A 19,052-nucleotide genomic window follows, 5' to 3' on the forward strand; every position below is an offset into this window, starting at 1 on the left:
TGTGGTAATGAAGAATGCAATGCAGTTTAAAGGAAATAGTGGAATAGGATAAAATGTCACATACATGAGAAATAATATCCATAAAGACTATATTAAGCCTAACTGACCACACATGTGGGCCATGGGAAAGCAAAGCAAAATCAGAAGGTGGCAATAGGCAATAAAAGTCCTCATCCACCTGAACAGGCTCAGCTTGTTTAGGAGGAAGTGGGGCAAGGTCCAGAGACAGAGGTTGACCCATGTAACATTCAATCTTATGGTGAATAAACAAGGATAAAGCCTCCACCAGTTCACCCTCATCTGAGGCCCGAGACATAGTGCTAGCCACAGGTGTGATCCATAAAGTGGTAACATGAGCTTCAGAATTCATAATAAAGAAGAGTCAACCAATAATCAATAATTAACAATGGAACTGCAATAAACTGCGAGTAAAGTGAAGTATGGGGCTTAATAGAAACTAAAAGTGAAATAAATGACGAACACTTCATAAATATACTAAAAGATGAACATAAAATTTTAAACAAACAAAAAGGAACACGTCCATGCACAAAATCTGCCAAATGAGAAGTTATAGTTCGATAGAGGCATATAGAGAGAGTCACAAGCACAACATAAATATGTCATGCTCCTATTGGTGGAAAAGTGATACATGATGATTCACAAGAGAAACCTGTTGGAATCATTTGATTCCTATAGGGGGGGAGCAGAAGGCTTGTGGCATGCATATCTTGTGAGAAAAAAAGAGAAGTAATGAAACAGAATTCATAGTAAAAAGAAAATATTTAAAAAACATCAACATTTTCCACTAAATGTAGTTGCAAATAACACAAAGAACATAATAAAATTGTCAAATGTCTGATATAAAAAATTTGGTACATGTGACAAGCAATAAGTTGCTCTTTAGAAACTTGGTCATTGTACTAACGTACCTTAGGAGGAAGTATAGAAGGGGATCTAAATGACATGGAAGTAATATTTCCCATAACCTACAGTGGGAGAAAAACAAAATAAAAGAAGAAAAAGAAAAAATGTAAACTGAATATCATTTAATAATGTAATAAACAAAAGTACTAAATAAGAACTGAAAAAGAAATAAAAGGTATGCTTAAAACATTTATGAAAAATAATAACAAAACTAATACTGGAACATAAACAAATCTGTCCACTTTGACTCTTAGAACTGTCTCGTTAAAAAAAAAAACTTTTTACTATGCTATGCAAGCACATGCTGGGAAAGCTCACCCTACAAAGTAACACACACTAAAAAATATGGTTTTTGAGATTAATGCTGGTTTATCATAATATACTTCCATTTACATATTACAATACTGAAAAAATCATGGTTCCATTTACTTTTCACTAACAGTCATGAAACCTGTCCCTTTAAACAAAAATGACACACCCATTGCTTCCTGAAATCTGTTTCAGTGGAAAATAATTCAAGAGAGTTGATAAGAATAACATTTTAGTGGTAATTTGAACACTCACAAAAGGTTGCTTCCCTCTGGAATTATCACCAATGACTTTATTATGTGTAGGAAGAAGTGATGCCTGGCTGGAAATCACTCCTAACTGACCAATCACCACTGCCTGCTGGCTTGTGGTAGAAGGAACAAAGCCTGTCTGACCTTGAATAACAGCAGTAGACTTTGCTGAGATCATCTGTCCTACAACACAACTTTTCCCACCTGTTGCAATAACTTGCCCTCCTGCAGATACAAGGTTGGCTGTGCTAATCCCACTTCCCTGTATAAAAAAAAATAAAATCAGAACTGTTAATTCCACTTTTGAACTGAAAGTAAAACAAAAGGTGGGTAGAAAGCAGAAGCCAATAAGCATATTGCATGACCAACATCAAATACAAAGCAACAATTCAACATACCTGTGTATGTATAGTCTGATAATGATAACTAAAAATCTACAAAAATCACTAATACCATGGATGAACCAAAATCTACAAAAATCACTAATACTATGGATGAACCAAAATCTACACACACACACACAAATTAAAAGAGAGACAAACTATTATTTTAAATATTGCTCAAACTTTACACCAGTAAAGTGTTTTACTGAGAAGATTCTCATCAAGTACTTAGGTACATCTCAATATTGCTTTTCTCAAAGACAATGCCAAAAAATTGAAATGTCAAGGTTCAAAAGATTAATTTCATATCCACAACCTTCCTTACATATAGCTACCATGGCTCAAAACATTATACAGTACTTCACATAAAGTATTTCATAAATGAATCAAATTCTTTTCTTGATATCACAGTAAGTCACTTTTACTGCACCATACCACACAATAACTACTGCACAAAAAAGAGCAGATTAAAGTCTTATTAAATATCTTTAATAAGCAGGATAATTATATTTTCACAATTTACTACATTTTAGTTTGTGCACTGTTTTTTATTTTATGGTTTCTGTTTCAGTTTCTTCTAAGTTTCTCTTTAGTGTCTTTAATACTAATCCTTACATAAATGTCATTGAAAAATGTTTTGTTCTATGGAAACAAAATTTTATATCTAATTTTTCCAGTAATAATTCACTCCTCACTGATGAATTTTATTTTTAACACTTGTCTCTTGAAACACATAAAAATTGTTCAAAGCCTAGTTTTCCACATAAGTTCTACTTTACTCTAAATCAAATAAAGCAAGAAATGGTAACCTGAATATTGTCCAATATCTGATTTTTAATAATTGTAAGTAAAATTCAACATTCACCAAGTAATTCACATTCACAAAGTAATTTGACAATTGAAGATTGGTTTTGTATAAACATTTGAATACAATTACAAGTAATGCATGAATTTTGACAGGTGAAAAAAAATACAAAAAAAATGAATGATGTATTATAAATTTTAAATAGCAGTCAAACAGTATGTATGGCTTGCAGTATGGTCATGATATATAGCCAGCCAATTATTCAGAGATCACAGAAATACTAGCAAGTAAAAACCTAAATAAATATAACTTAACAATCACAAGAAAGTAAAAAAATCTTTCTACATAATTTAAGACTAAAGGCTATATATATTCTTGTCTTTAGGCTAACATAGTAAACTGTGGCTTAGCCCTAGTAATAAACTAGAGAGTTTAGATAGCAAAACATGAACATTGATAAATATTAACATTATGTCAAGTGATACTACAGTCAAGAAGAAGATTCAAAGCAAACAAAGTTGTTGTACATAACAGTTTGCATACAAATGACAACAATATCTCTATAAATTACCAAATAAAATTTTACACATTAGAAGAAAAAAAAGTAGCCAATCAAATGGGTAAGTTTACTGATCACAGGAATAGGTTAGTGTTAGGTTAACTTAACTTTCTGACATAATATCTACTATTTACACCATTCTACATCAAGATAAAATACTATAAAAATATAAATATTTATTTAATGTAAATCAAAGTTTAATGATGAACAATAGGACAACAATAAACATTTGACATGTTTGTGTACTGTAATCCTTTAACATTTCAGTATGCACATATTGCATCTTCAACAAACTATATTGAACTATATTAGCCCAGTGGCATAGTGAGGGGGATGCCAAGTTAATGTTTACCCAGAATTAAGCTTTCCATAAAAGTAAAAAGTAAGAGAGTAAAGGGTGGGTGAAGTAGGGATCTCAGGGAAGGGCAAATTATATTTTGTCCCAGGCACAGAATTCCTCACTAAGTCACTGTATCAGGTACAAATAACATATTTTACACCTTGTAAAGTACACTTTTTTCTTAAAAAATACCAGGAAAAACCCCTATGTGTCTTCCAAGACAAAAGTGATGGATTAAGACAAGAGGTTAGTTAAGGGTCTACTCAAAATGGCTTCTTATACAGATCGTAATCTCACTACTTATTAATTACAAGTACTTCCAATAGCATAAAATATTCAATTTAAACTAATAGTGTCAATAAACTGTGAAGAATATGATGTACTTGACTGTATTTACTCAGTAGGTTGAGAAAAAGTCAAGACTGTGTCAAGGTGTTGGTTGCAGAGCCAAAATGTTTTATTTTTTTCTTACAATTGTCTTTCTAAAATTAAGGTGGATCTTCCATGATGTAGTGTCTTACAAGGCATAAATTACAGTATTTTTAAAATCTCTAAAGTTCTGTATTTTCAGTACTCTTTACAAAATGTTAAAGTAAAAGGATGAAATCACTCAAAAGCAGAAACAAGGAAGAACAGAGTAGTGTAACAATTGTACCAATATTCTACAAGTTATTAGATAAAAACAGACTTCATTGTACTAAAGTTGTGTTATTATTTAAATTTGGGAGTTCATTTATAATAAACTTTCTTTATTTAAAAATCAGTATTGGATAGTCCAAATGAGAGGACTTTGAAATGTTTAATCTAGATGGGATGGTTGACATTTTTACCATGTGTGTGTGAACTGCACAGTCTGAAGGAAATTTTATAGTTTATTACCAGTTCATCTTGATACTCCCATATATTTTCAGGTGTAATTTGTGCATAGTTTTGGCAGAGTAAGTATCATTACAGCCACCACATGTGTATTAGCACATGATCTTCAAATGCACAAAAGTAGGTAATAGGTCTTTAGATTTGAATAGATTTTGAATATCATTTGTAGTTTAGTTTATTTAATTATTCTGTAAGGTTGTATTCTAAAGACGGCTAGTACAGGTATTAAAACTTTAATTAAAATAACATACAAGAAAATGTTGACCTTCTTGGGTCATTTTGTCAACCTGAAGATAACCTAAGAAGGTCGAAACGTTATCCTGTACTTTATTTTAATTAAAGTTTTAATACACATACCAGCTGTTGTTAGAATACATTTTTACTTCAAGTGGGTTTCTCATCATGATGAATTATTCTGTAAAGTGGTTATTTCTGAATATTCTAATAAACAACACTGCCCCTTGCATTTTATTCAAGTCTTATCACACAAGTTGCTTTCTGATAAAACTGAACCCCCACAGAAACAATGTACTCTAGACACATATTCGTTAAAATTTATAGTCCCTTTTCTAAGTAAACAAAGTATCACACTATAGTCACAAATTTTAAGAATAATTAAAACTTTTTATCCAAAAGTTGAAGTACAAATGACATTTAAATCATCTTTCAAGATTCAAAATCTATTCACAACAAGACATTTATTGCCTACCCCTATACTTTCCAGGGTTACATATCAAAATACATGTGGTGGCTGTATTGCCACTTATACTAGCAAAACTGTACACTAAATCAACTTACAAACACATGGGAGTATCAAGGTAAACTGGTAACTATAAAATCCTACAAACTGTGGAGTTCACACACACACACACACAGTGAAAACATCAACCATCTCATCCAGTTAAAATTTTCAAAGTAATCTCATCTGGATCATCCAATATTGAACTTTTAATTAAAGAAAGTCTATTACAGAATGATCTCCCAAATTTAAACAACACAAATCTGGTACAATTAAGTCTGTTTTATCTAATAACTTGTAGAATATTAAACCAATTGTTATACTTTTCTATTCTTTCTTGTTTTTTTAATCATCTTCATCATTTTACTCTGTATTTTAGGTGCTCTTTACAAAGTGTTGGAGCTTTAAAAATTTTGAAAATATTTATAACTAATATATTTCCTTGTTCAATACATCTTGCTGAAATTGAAATAAATACATTTTAAAACATTCAAGTATTACATGTTTGTTTCCATTGATAAAGTGTATATTATAAAAAAACATTCTTGTGTAAAAAAGTACAGGCTAGCCATCAACCAATCTGAAAAGCAAAAACACTTCAGTTATCCAAAGCTATGAAATTAAACACTTTTGCCAAAAATGTGGGAAACTTGAATACTTGATGTGCTTTGTGTATCACTTTGATCATAACTGTACCTTTTATTGAAAACCCTTGTCATTTACATGAGAATATCCTAAAATATTAATGACAAAAAGTTATTTACAACAGAAAAGGATCACATGGCAAGTGCACCATTTTAAAGATGCTCACTTTCCAAAATATTTAACTTTGCAAATCTTTTTAACCTTTATAATTGTTTTATATTATTAAGTATATATTTTTACACTACATGTTTTTGATAATATTTTAACTTTTCTTTTTCTTCCTTTTAAACTGTAATAAAATGGATGCTTTTATGTATTTTTTTTTTTTTATTTGCTGGTTCCATTATAACATTTCCCAACTCTTATTTACAGGATCTGCCTTAACCCATCACTTTTCTAAATAATACATCACACACTGATGTCAATTCATTTTATATCATCAACTACTTAACTTGTAACTACATGCATGTGATATGTAACAACAAATTCAATTCCTTTACTGTAATTAACAATGATCCTTGAAAATTGCACTGTGGCATTAAACATCCTGTATAGTTAGTTGACTACAGAAAATGTGAAATTCAATATACAAATCAAACTTCACAATTTTTTAGAAGCAAAATAAATGCTCTCCCATCTTGTACCTAAATAATATACCTAAGTTTCCTCTATCTACACAAACTTTATGGGGTACACTTTTGAATATTTTTGCATACAACTTAGAATTTTGTAGTAAAAATTTAAATGATTCAAGTGTTAAAATTGTGAAAACAGAAGGCTACTAAATAAAAATTCTAAAAAAATTTATTACTTTGTACTTAGTGATAGAGTTCTCAAGCCTATCAATTTTAAAAAAATCCATATTATTTATCAATCGATTACATGTTGGCCAAACAAGTCACAGATATAAACAGAACAAACAGGGTTAATACATAGAAAAGTTGCTACAAAACCTCCTAGAAGTTTATCAAACTAAATGTCTCAGAGGTCAAAACATTACCTTATGAAGGCTATCAGTTGATAAACTAACTTTAATTAAATGAAGCAAACAATTAATAGATGGCATTAAGCTTGATGAGCAATGTATATTATTATCAGTTAAACCTAAAACAACAACAGCTAATAAATGTACACAAGTTTCCCTACAGTTTCATTTATTGAAAAACACTTATATACAACAGTTATTACCTCGCACTTGTAAAATCAAATACCCAACTGTTAGTTGTTTATGAAAAAGGCCCTTCGACGTTAGAATCTTTAATTATAAAAGTGTTAAATAACATAACCAAAACTGAGTAAAGGTTCTAAATTCAGAGATTATCTTAATATTAATCAGAAATACATTAAATAAGTGCTTAACATATCACTCAATAATATTTTGTTTAAATGGACAAATAAATAAAGATAGAGAACTTCAAATAATCATATTTATAAAATGGATAAGAGTTAGACTCCCTAAATGCATAAAGTTTGCTATTTACAATTCAGAACAAGATATAAATAAAAAGAAGTTACTGAGAACTTAGATTATAAACATGGTAGATATGTCATCACTCTTTCCAATTAAAGAACTACTAAAATTGTTTTTATTTGTAAAAACAAATTGCAACTTTGCAAAAAAACAAGGGACACAAAATTGTTAAAGCCACTATAAACACTAGAAAAAGCAATAACAAAGGATTTATCTTGTTTTAATAAATAATAGTCTGAAATACATTTAAGGGCATTTAAACAAGTACCATAGTATTATCAAGGAGAGCTGGTATTAATTCATTCATTACTATCAGTAACTGCATAAAGATAAAACCATTAATAAAAAAATTAGATTTTGGTAATGTTTACACTAGTTCTACAATTGAAAATTCCTCCTTCACCAATATAGAGATATTTTTAATAATGCTGGCAAATGAAAGCTATGCATTAGTAAAAACGAAATATTTCTACTGTTTGACATAAAAAAATCTTTCAAACCATTTTTTTTTTTATTTTATAATATATTTGTACAGTTCAACCAAAATATCTTCCAACAAATAAAAGGAATTCCAACAATAACTCATAAGCTGCAAATCTATCTCAACTTGAACAAGAAATTTCATACATAATAAAATTTTGCCATGTGAAAGCTTTTATTAGTCTTTCTTACTATTATTCTCGTAGATATATAGATACTGTTCTTAAATCTAATTACCAAGTAGAACAAATTTACCTACCAGAAGTCACTCAGGAAAACAAGCTGTTTCACTAAAAACAAAGCACACTACTTCATTCTAGATATCAAAATTATTAAATCAAACATTCAAGTTCAAAGTTTTCAATGCAACTTTACACTTTGAAGTTATAGACTTTCCATTACAATACTCATAGCTTATTAGAGACATTAGCATTTATTCAATATTAGAATGTTTGTGAACAAATATATATGCAAAAACGGCTCGTTTGGGTTGAGAAAATATTTTAAGTTTTTTACAAGCCGTTTTTGCATATATATTTCTCTTCAAGTGGGTTTTCTCGACATCACTGATTATTTGTGAACAAAGTTTGTATACTCACTTCCATTTTGTATGAACAAAGTTTCTCATATCAAATTTGAACTGTAAGTTCATTCAATTTTGTAGAAAATTTAAAAGTAATTTTCTATAGATTATGAATATAATAGATTTATGCAACCTTCCAAAACTTTCATATTTACACTTTAATTTATTAGAAGCATATTAGGTACATCTGAAATGTCTTAATGTACTAACAACCATTAGTTTTACCTTCTGTTAGTTAAAGCTCTTAATATATTTATTTCTAGTCTTAATGTACTAACAACCATTAGTTTTACCTTCTGTTAGTTAAAGCTCTTAATATATTTATTTCTAGTACATTCTTAGGGCTATCACCCACTACACTAATAAACTGTCTGAACTTAGAGGTTTAGCAGCTGAAGCCTACCTTGAGGTCTGCTCAGACCTAATGATAGTAGGACTAACCATATGGGAGCCAGAGATAAAAGGGTGGTACTAGTTAATAGTCCTTAAGACCCAAGACAGGCTTAGCAAGCCATTGTGAAATCTAACACTTGCTCTAGAAACTTAAGCATGTTAAATGGTGAACAGCAACATATGGTACACTACACTTTTTGAAAGTGTAGCCCTGCACAGTTTCTTCTTTGACCTACAATTATTTAATATTATTAAGTTTATGCAGTAGTTATTATATTTCCGTTTCATCCTTTTTGTAAATTATCATTCAGAATATATGTAATTATCTTATCTTGATTATTTTTATTGTCTTGTACTTTCTTAATTATATCTCAGTCATAATTGACTTATAATGGGTTTATAATTAACATAATATAAATTTTGTTTTAACACGTATGAGTTAAGGTTTAACAATGCCTATTATTTTACATACATTGCACATAAGGATAGATTTAACTTGTACTTGTGAAGTTTGTTAGCTCATACTAATATTGTTTTATACACTTATAAATGTTTCAAGGACAGCCAGTTTCCAATTGTTGTTAAAAACCAGTACAACATTAACCAATCAGCCTCTGCACAATTAAGTTTGTACAAGTCTAAACAGAAGAAGCATTTTTATATCAACTTTGTTCAGCCTTTTGTACAAGTTTTCATTTATAATTCATTTAGCTTTTCTTTAATATATTTTACTCTTTAAACTGTGACAGCTTAAAACTGGCTTCTGTAATAGATTTTATTATCAACTTGTTATAGATTCTTTACATTCTTTCTCTTTCTAAACATATACACCCAATTTTTTTTAGTAAAGTAACAGAACCTCCTGTATTATATTAAAGATATTGTACTTAATACACATTATGATAAAGGTTTAACATGCAGTTGTAAATATGGTTAGTTCATTCTTTTTTTTTTTTTTTTTTAAACTTAGGAGTTATGCTTCAAGGACATCCAGTTTTAAAACAAGTACACATCAATCTCTCAAACAAAGCAAGGATGGAGATTTTATAAAAATTAAAATCTGACATTACATTTGATGAAGTAAAAACACAGATCACATGGTTGTTTAACACAATGATTTACAATCAGTGGGGCAAATGATGAGCAGTTATGGGTCACTGTGGGCTGGAACAACTGTAACTCTCATGAAATAACATGTCATAAGCTGCAAGTATAGCCCTTACTACTGTACCAAAAAATTAAGAGGGCCTTAAGGTGCAAGAGCTTGAAAAACCTTTGTCTAACAAGACAGGAAATGACCATATGACTAGAGAATCAAAATATACTCATCAACATAAAGACCAATTATATCTTTCAGCAATACAAGTATCAGGAAAAAGTGCAATTCATTACACAGCAAAAGGCCAGGAAATATTTTAGTACTACTGAAATGGGCTTTTCTAACCATTGATTGTATCAAATTATTGCAAGTTGTCATTGAATATAATCACACAGAAAATGAAATTAATAATCAATGGTCTACAAAATTGCTCATTCAAGTTATTTTGTATTTGTGTAGTTTTGTTTATTTATTTTGAACTTGGTCAATTAATTTTTTGACTTGCAGAAAAATAATGTTAATGACTGTTAAATGCAAAGTTTTGTTTAGAACATATGGCAGATCTAGCATAAATATTAAAAACAAAACATTGTCTTAATTAAACTTAAATATAAGCTTGTTTTCTGATGTTAAACATATGTACACAAATTACATTGTCCTTGGTTCCATACACCTAGCTTATCAAGTCTTATAGTTTCATAGTTCTCCATATGATTTTAGAAATGGGATGAAATAGCCTTGCATTTCATATTCTAAAGATAAAGCTGTGAAATGAGGGCCAATACCAAATTATTAGGGTACCAATATTAATGATGGCAATGATGCCCAAAGTAATAATAATGCTTTGCCTTCATATCACAGTGATATTCTGTTACTGTTGGAGCCACTTGTATTTTTCAATGCGTATATTTTACATATCTTAATGGGGTGAAAAGTACTAATTAATGTCACATATATTAATCAACTAATCAAAATTCAGATTATATAAATTGTCATAAAAATAATCAACTAACTGAAATTAATGTTTATAATTACTATTATTTTTTCAAATAATGTCACCAAACTTACTAGCATTGCCATTGTTACAGCAAAACTACTAAGGTAATATGTCATTGTCAATAATTCAGTTGCTGACTAGAGCAAAGGGAACAAGTTTCAGTGTCCACCACCAGCTTTTTCTTTATTTTAAGAAATGCTGACTAAAAGCAAGGCAACTTTGTGGCAACACTCTCTATCAACTGCACTAATCAATTAATAACATTTAAATCAGTTAATGGGACCCTTGGTTAACCAATTACCAAAATAGCATTGATTTGTCAATTCTGTTTTCCACAACAATAACTGAGTATATTTAAAGTAAAATAAAGTAAAACCTTTTTGAATAATTAAACCTTTACATAATTCATAATGGAAGCTAACATCTGAATAACATAGGTCTGCAATGGTTTGTCTTCAAAAGATTTACATGTTCTACAGTAATTCCTGTATGCTGATTTTGAAAAGGATATCCATTTTTCTCAATCATGTATACATTTTCCCTGAAATGTCATATGTACTTTTACATAACTGAATCATTTACACTGAAATAAGCTTAATATGCTCACTACAGATTTCTCAGGATCACTCACTGCATGAGAGTCTTATCAGATGTCCTACAGCCCATGAGAAACACACCCCTAGTGTATAAACTGTTAACAGGCTGTGTGATATGTTATTTCTGGATAATATTTGTTTGCACATTCACAAACGTCTTTCTTTATAATATTAATTGCTTTGGCAAAAAAGGCTGCGTAAATGACCCAAACACATTATGTTATATATGTGGTAAATTCATCACAGAGAAACAAAGCCACAATATTACAGAATTCATCAAAAAGTATATTATGCATATATTTGAACAAAACTTGGGGACCAAGCCAAATCATGGGCTCTGCACAAAGCTTGCAATTTTTGTGTCCAAGAATTGAGAAAATGGCCTAAAGGTAAGAAAAAAAATGCCTTTTGGAAATTCCAGTAGTATGCCATGAGCACAGAAACCATGTAAATAACTACTATTTTTGCTCTTGTAACAAACAAGACTACTATACTTAAAACAGAAAGGAAATTTATTATCAAAGCTTTCAATCTGCTATAAGACCTGTTGCTCATGGACCTGATGCACCTATACTGACTATTAGAAACTCTTAATATAGTTACCTAATTCTGAAACTGATGTTAATAGAAATGTCTGGTGAACCACAAATTTTCAAGCAGTGAACTTAATGAGAGATTTGAGCATTCTAATGGATCTTTCACAAATTTTTGGGATCCAGACTATGGGCTAAAAATTTACTTTCTCCAAAAACATCACTTTAATGGTACAAAATTTGCAAGAAAGAGTTTATACCATACTTTTCACAAGAGAGTTCTGGTTTACTGCATAAATGTTGCTGAATAATACCAATTCTAGAAGCTGCAGTCTATGAATCAAGTGGGTAGTAACTGTACATCAATTACTACAAAAGAAGTCTAAAAGTTGTTCTCCTTCACAATGGTAATATATACACATTTGTTTCTATTGCTAATTTGCTTCACTTGAAATAAAGGTATGAAAATCTTAAACTTATTCTTAATAAGGTTAAATACAAAGAACATGGCTGGCTACTTTGTGGAGACTTAAAAGACCTCTGTACGTTGTTGGTTCAACAATATTGTCATACAGTTTCCATCCTTTTAGTGTTATTGGTAAACTAGAGCACAAAATCACTACTGGGTAAGGAAGCAACAGCCATACAGATACCAGAATAAAAAAACATTTAATGTTAAAGTTTGATTGACCAAATATAATCCTATTACCTTCACATAAAGCTGGACTTGATGAAGCATTTTGTAAAAGCATTAGACAAAGATGGCAGCTGTTTTAAATATCTGCTGGGGAATTTCCAGCTCTTCAGAAGTGAAACTTAAAGAACAGATTTTTATTTGGCCTCATATTAGGAAATTAACTTCAGATGTACAGTTTGAAACGACAATGAGGAAAGATGAAAAAGAAGCATGGACTGTCCTTAATTGTGTTATTGACAAATTTTTAGGAAATGTCAAGGGCCCAAATTATAAAAAAAATTTCAATAACATGCTTGACAAGTTCAATGAAATGGGTTGCAATACAAGTTTGAAAGTTCATTTTTTACACTCACATAATGACTATTTTCCTGAAAATCTTGATGCCATCAGCACAGAACAAGGAGAGAAGTTTCATCAAAATATCAGAGAATTGAGTGAGGATATCAGAATAATGAAACATTAACATGATGGCTGTTTACTGCTAGTCATTGAAGTGAGATACTCCAAACCCAATAAACAAAAGACTAAAACACAGTTTTGAGATTAAATGAGACTTTACACACACACACACACAAATCAGGATGAACAAGGATATCAGGATGAACAAGGATGCATATTCATTTAATCATAATCAACTAAGTTAACATTTTCTTAAAATGAAAACTTATTTCTAATAATACTTATCTCTGTAGCCTGGAACTGAAATTGCATGCTATAGCTATTAGTTGACTGCTAGATTTGAAGAATGACTTTTCAATTAACCTTACCCATCTAAGTTTTTTCTTAAAATGCTCTTTCTAATAATACTTATCTCCGCTCCAGTTTTGACTCTTTTCTTTCCTTATTCCTCTACTTATTCCCTATTGGCCTTCTCAGTATCTGTTTCATGACACTCTCCAGATATGTCAATGTTACCCTAACTTGATAATGTATATAAACACCTATCAATATTATCACTTCTTTGAGACAAATCCAGTCTTTAATACTAGCTCTTAATAGGGAGGAGTGGTGGGAGAGTGTAACAGGGGGTAAGTATTAATGGAAATACATTTTCAATTTAAGAAAATATTAACTTCAAAAACATCCATACCTCCTTTCACACTACAGCTAGAATCCCACACTGATAAGATAGAAGGGTTGATAGTGAAATATCCATACATAATGCATCTCCATAGAACATGGGTGTGCCAATAACAGATTAGCACCTCAGTGAGGAAGCAGCACTACATCCAGAACAGATATGCTCTTCACCCAGAACCTAAATCGTGCAGTTTGGATTGAGCTTTGAACGTGATCAATTATCATTATAAGCCAGGCCCCAACCAAATAGCTGAGGTCCAATGCTTAAAATTGAAATTATAGGGCCAATGTTCCTGAATCCCATGTTGGTGGCTAGGACTGAAATATATTTATATATTTGAACATATCTCAACCTGTAGTTCAGTGATGCATTAGGAGCCACAAGAATCATAACAAGAAAAGGAACACCAAAGTGCAAAAATCCTCTCCTCAATCTTAAGAAATCCAAAAGGCAATACCCTAAACTTGGAATAATAGGATCCTATATACAATATTCAACCTGAGTTAACAGAACTCTTCCAGTCTCAAATTATGAACACTCTTCCTCACTTCACAACCATGTGGGCAAGAAACACTCTAATAGCTCATAGAATTATGGAAAGGACATGGAACAAACTGTGCTCAATCAAAGGCCCAGCCAAAATGGGATCACTCTGCATTCAAACTTATGAGGAGACAATGAAGAATGTATTGAATCAACACTGATCAAAAAAGAAAGGCCACATTCAACTCAGCTGGTTAGCTCAGCATTAAATCTGAACCTGTATTACAAGTAGGCTACCACATATGCTAGTATAAATGTTGAATAAGATTCACATACCAGCCTGCACAATACCCTCTGTGGGTAATTAAAGAGGCCACAAAAAACACAGAAATGTGACAAATCTGATAAGATGTGACAAACAAAGTCTACTTGCATCCAAAAATAAGCAATATGAATCAATTTTTATACCCACTCAATCAAGGTAACCAGGGATAAATCCCAGTCAACTGGTTAGTCCCAATGAATAAAGAGCTGTTGTCCAGTGCCTCTAAGCTTTGGTGCAGGCAATGTAACACTTCAGGGCCCTCACTGATCATAACACACAGGTCATGATCAATTACTCATAGAGGTGAGATGAATATGTGAAAAGGATATATCCTCCTCCCTGGCTATCAGTATCTCAGGTAACCTGTCTATTTATAAAAGAGCGTAAGTAGATTGAAAAAGCATTCTCTGTATGTGCAGTGGAGATAACTAAAAGAGGTATTAATGTTTGCAGGCCAGCAGCAACAATTAAATCTTAATGTAAAGATGATGCATGCTACATGAAGCTAAGTGCTCTGAAGATACTGAGAAAAGAGAAAGTAATACCACCATTATTTCCCAGTGAGTTAACTGACACTGTTTGGAATGAATAACTGCAAAACAACTTGAAAAGCCCAGAGAGCACTAGAAGCACAAAGCATTTACATCTCTTAGAGTATCAAAATGTAGCTGATAAGGTTATTGTGGGTATATAAACACAGTAAGTAGAAGATGTGAAACCCTTGTCAAAGAGCCAGGTCAAAAACTGAGCTACAATAGGTACTACTAGGTGAAGTGGGTTTAACCTCTTTGTAACACATCACTGCTGATATGTGTGCACCATATCCATTGGTAAATGTTCATTATGGAATGATGCAAAGACAAAGACAGGCACATGGCAACCTCAAAAATCAGACCCCAACACCATGCTAATGAGTGCATAATTTCCATGCCCAAAGCTTGAGCTCTGAGATGAACGTATGGGTGTAAGGTGTCAGATCATGGCTGCCTCAACAGATGACAACCAAACAGGAAGAGGTGGGCACTCATGAGGCTATCACTGAAGTGGAAACCAGGGATAAGCCAACTAATTTCGTGCTACAAACAGAACATTATGAGGGATAGAGAAAATCATTGCTAGAGCTCTAGGTATTGATGAACTAGTGAGTACACATACAGTTACAAACCAGTCCAGTCCATAATGAATGTATCTATTGCCAATGCCCAAGTGAAAGGTACCAGAAACCCAAATAGCAGTAGTTGAGTGTTCTAAAATTGGGAGCAAATCCAATGGGAATAATCCTTGATGAAGCATCTATTCTGTTGGAAGAAACCATTTGATCCAATATCAAACTCATCACCCTCAGAACATGACAAGCTATTAGGATGATATGATTAGAATTGGTTCAATATAGAAGATGTGAAGTCAAAAAAACAGACTCCTAGACCAACTGTCCCCTTGAGAAGAAATGCAAGATGCCACAATAGAATTGTAGGAGTGATGCATGATGACTTTATCCTTTAACAATTCCAGATCTTGAGACATTGTCTTTTGAACAGCAAGAAGTTCCAAAACACTGATGTGTAGGGAAGTTTGATTGCTTATCCGTAGACCTTGGAATTCCTAATCACCAATCCATGAAAAAATAGAACTTAGATGAGGTAGGGTAAGAGAAACACCAATCATTGTACTGTTCCAATCTAATCTCCACTCAAGATCAAAAGCAGAATGGGATGCAGAGAATCACTGTTCATGACCTGTTAGTTATGTAGATACCAAGGAATAGATCTCACCTGCAATTGTCCCAAAGGGATAAGGGTAATACTCTCATCCCCAAAAGATGAAGAACCATCCAAGCAATAGGAGAATGAGATGTAATTAAAGTTGGACTGCTCATTTCGTTATTTAGAGCTAAATGGGAATCAGCTGAGCCCAACTGAGATATGTATTGAAAAAGACACCCAAATGAATGATATATTAAGTTGATGTGAGAATACAGATTTTAGCTCTGATAAGAAATCCTGCTGTGATTGCTTCTGGAAGTAGAACCTGGATATAACGTTCTGCAAATTAACAAGATGGAGCCAGCATTAATTGGTCATCCACACAATGGTGTGCATGCACAAGCTGAGGAAATGAAGATTACAAAAAATGGTTCTTACAATGCAACAGAACACGTATATGGTGCTGATGCTAGCCGAACGGATAAATGACCCTGAACTGCAGCTACTGACCCCTGTGCACAAAACACAGATAGTAGCAGAAAGTTTCAGCAATGGGAATGTACAGTTAGACATTGGTGACACTGAACTTGGTCATCACAGGTCATGGTAAAAAATGAGAACACAGAGGGAGAAATGATGGCATTATTAATTCTGGAGGATTTATAAATTGACTTAGATGAGAAAAATCAATGACCAGGTGTCAATCCTCTGTCTTCTATGGTACAACATATAGATGGAAAAGAGCTGGAATGACTTTCTCCACTGCTTCCTTGACCAATAAATCTCTGACAGTCATGGAACAGAGTTCCAAAATCCAAGGATCTGTGGTAGGCAGAAACATCACAGGTTAAGAAGCTAATGAATAGAGTTGGAGATGTGAAATAAATAAATAATCCTGATGCAAAGGTCTGCAGTACCCAAAAATCTATGGCAGATGCCTTCCTCAAGTTTAAAAATTCCTAGAAGATTTTGTTCTATTCAGTTTGACCACTGTGAAAACCCACATTTCCAAGAGCAGGTCTAGTTTCCAAGAGTCTAAATATGCTTTCATCTGGCAATGATACGCTTAAGTATTTTGCTCTAACAAACATAATGGATAAGACATAGCATAACTGATCAGAAAATTCTCCTTCACGAACTTCAATATAGACAGAAAACTAAGTATTTGGCCTCAGATCTTTCTACCATCAACAAAGGCATAGACTCAAAAGTAACCAAGAAAAATCACTTGATTTACTACTCAAAAGAAAGAAGTCAGAGGCAGCTTATCCAAACTGACCCACAGGAGGCTGACAGAGCAAAGGAAGGCACTGAAAACAGTAAACCAAAATTTTCTCCAGAACGTTCTAGAACATCTGTAAATGAAGCCTCAGATACCCTTTGGAGAAACACCACCAGACTGAACATGTTTCCATCTCACTACAGATACGATTGCAGAGAGCCAACTGATGGTAACAAAAATAAAATAAATAACATGAAGAACATGCAAAGTATCTCCCACAGTCATAGAACAGAGAAACATTAAGGAATACTTTGGGAGAAAAAGTGATTATAATAACAGAAGAAGGTACTTATAGATAATACCAAGATAGAGGTGCATTAACATAGGTGAAGTGTGTGAAGAGGAAGACAGTACCAAGGGTAATTAAGTGGTGAATAAAAGACTGGAGCAAGCAAGTAAAAATCAGACCAATCATCAGATGGCCAAAGGAAAAAATCCTAGCAGTCAAATAATACCTGTAGTGTGAGAAGAGGTATGTATGTTTTTGATACAAGTTTCTAATTATTACAAATGTCAATTATTCTAGCTCTTTAGTAATTAAAATTATGTTAAAATCGCTTAACATAAGGAAAATAATTAACTAATCGAGATTAGTATTTCCAATTATTCTAACCATCTAATCATTGAAATATTTTTGTAATGATTCTTTATTAATTCAAGTTTGTTCAGCTTGACCAATTAGTGTCACAACACACAAAAAAAGTAACCAACTACTTGAAATTATAATATCCAGTTATAACAATTTTTTATTATTCTAATTATCCAAGTAACTGAAATGTTGACATTATATTTGTTAAAAGTAATGAGCACAAACAATTAACTAATTAACACAAGTGCACTAATAAGCCCAGCTTTAATGGACTCATTTCATGGAAAATGATTATCTCCTACAAGGACCTTACATACAAGCTGGAAAATATTAAACCCAGTACGAATGAAGACTACTCCATGTAATCAATCACTTCTTTTTTGAGAAACATGTCAACTAGATTAGTACAGTAAATATAAATATTATTATCCATAAGTTTTAATTCAGAGTCACTTGCACTAACAGTATGGCAGCACAGTCATAGGAACAGTCCCTATGGATGCCATTAATAGTAAATTCCAAAGAATGTAGAGATCAGTACATCCATCAATGCTTAATCCCTTCCTACCCTAACCATTGTTCCATCACTGTAAAGTGTATTATAGTGCTGTAAAAGAATGGTTTTGGATCTTCTTACAGGTCCTCTCAAAACCAGTATACTGTTTTTATTTGACAATGGGATAAAAAATAACTTATCTGACTACAAAAAGAACAAATTGTTGGTCCTTTAACACACTACTCTACACAAGTTGTTTTGTAGACTGATGTCAGAAGAATGCATACAATCTGGACTTATTATACTTATCTCTAACCATCTGCAAAATAACAAGATATCCAGTAGCAGCTGTAAACATCAGATTCAGTCTCCAAATAAGTATCCTGTAATGGTACCAAGCTAAAATTAACAAG

At 32.0% G+C, this 19,052-nt stretch overlaps 1 protein-coding gene across 13 annotated transcripts in view; it reads right to left on the bottom strand.

Moving 5' to 3' along the window:
• Nucleotides 1–19,052, bottom strand: part of LOC143229663 (uncharacterized) — a 113,084-nt gene that overhangs the window by 42,281 nt on the left and 51,751 nt on the right. For 10 of the 13 annotated variants that reach the window (XR_013015991.1, XR_013015990.1, XM_076462281.1 and 7 more), the window contains 2 exons: nucleotides 1,489–1,746; nucleotides 930–986 (listed from right to left, as the gene is read on the bottom strand). The exons of 1 other annotated variant lie outside the window; for it this stretch is intronic. Coding sequence is in view for 10 of the 12 variants with exons in the window: in XM_076462281.1 (XP_076318396.1) it covers nucleotides 930–986; nucleotides 1,489–1,746 (315 nt within the window). In the remaining 2 variants the exon portion in view is untranslated. The remainder of the gene's footprint in view (nucleotides 1–929; nucleotides 987–1,488; nucleotides 1,747–19,052) is intronic. 2 more of the 13 variants (XM_076462287.1, XM_076462288.1) reach the window with 1 other exon arrangement.

This window comes from Tachypleus tridentatus, chromosome 10 (genome assembly GCF_004210375.1).
Source record: "Tachypleus tridentatus isolate NWPU-2018 chromosome 10, ASM421037v1, whole genome shotgun sequence".
NCBI classification, from domain to species: domain Eukaryota; kingdom Metazoa; phylum Arthropoda; class Merostomata; order Xiphosura; family Limulidae; genus Tachypleus; species Tachypleus tridentatus.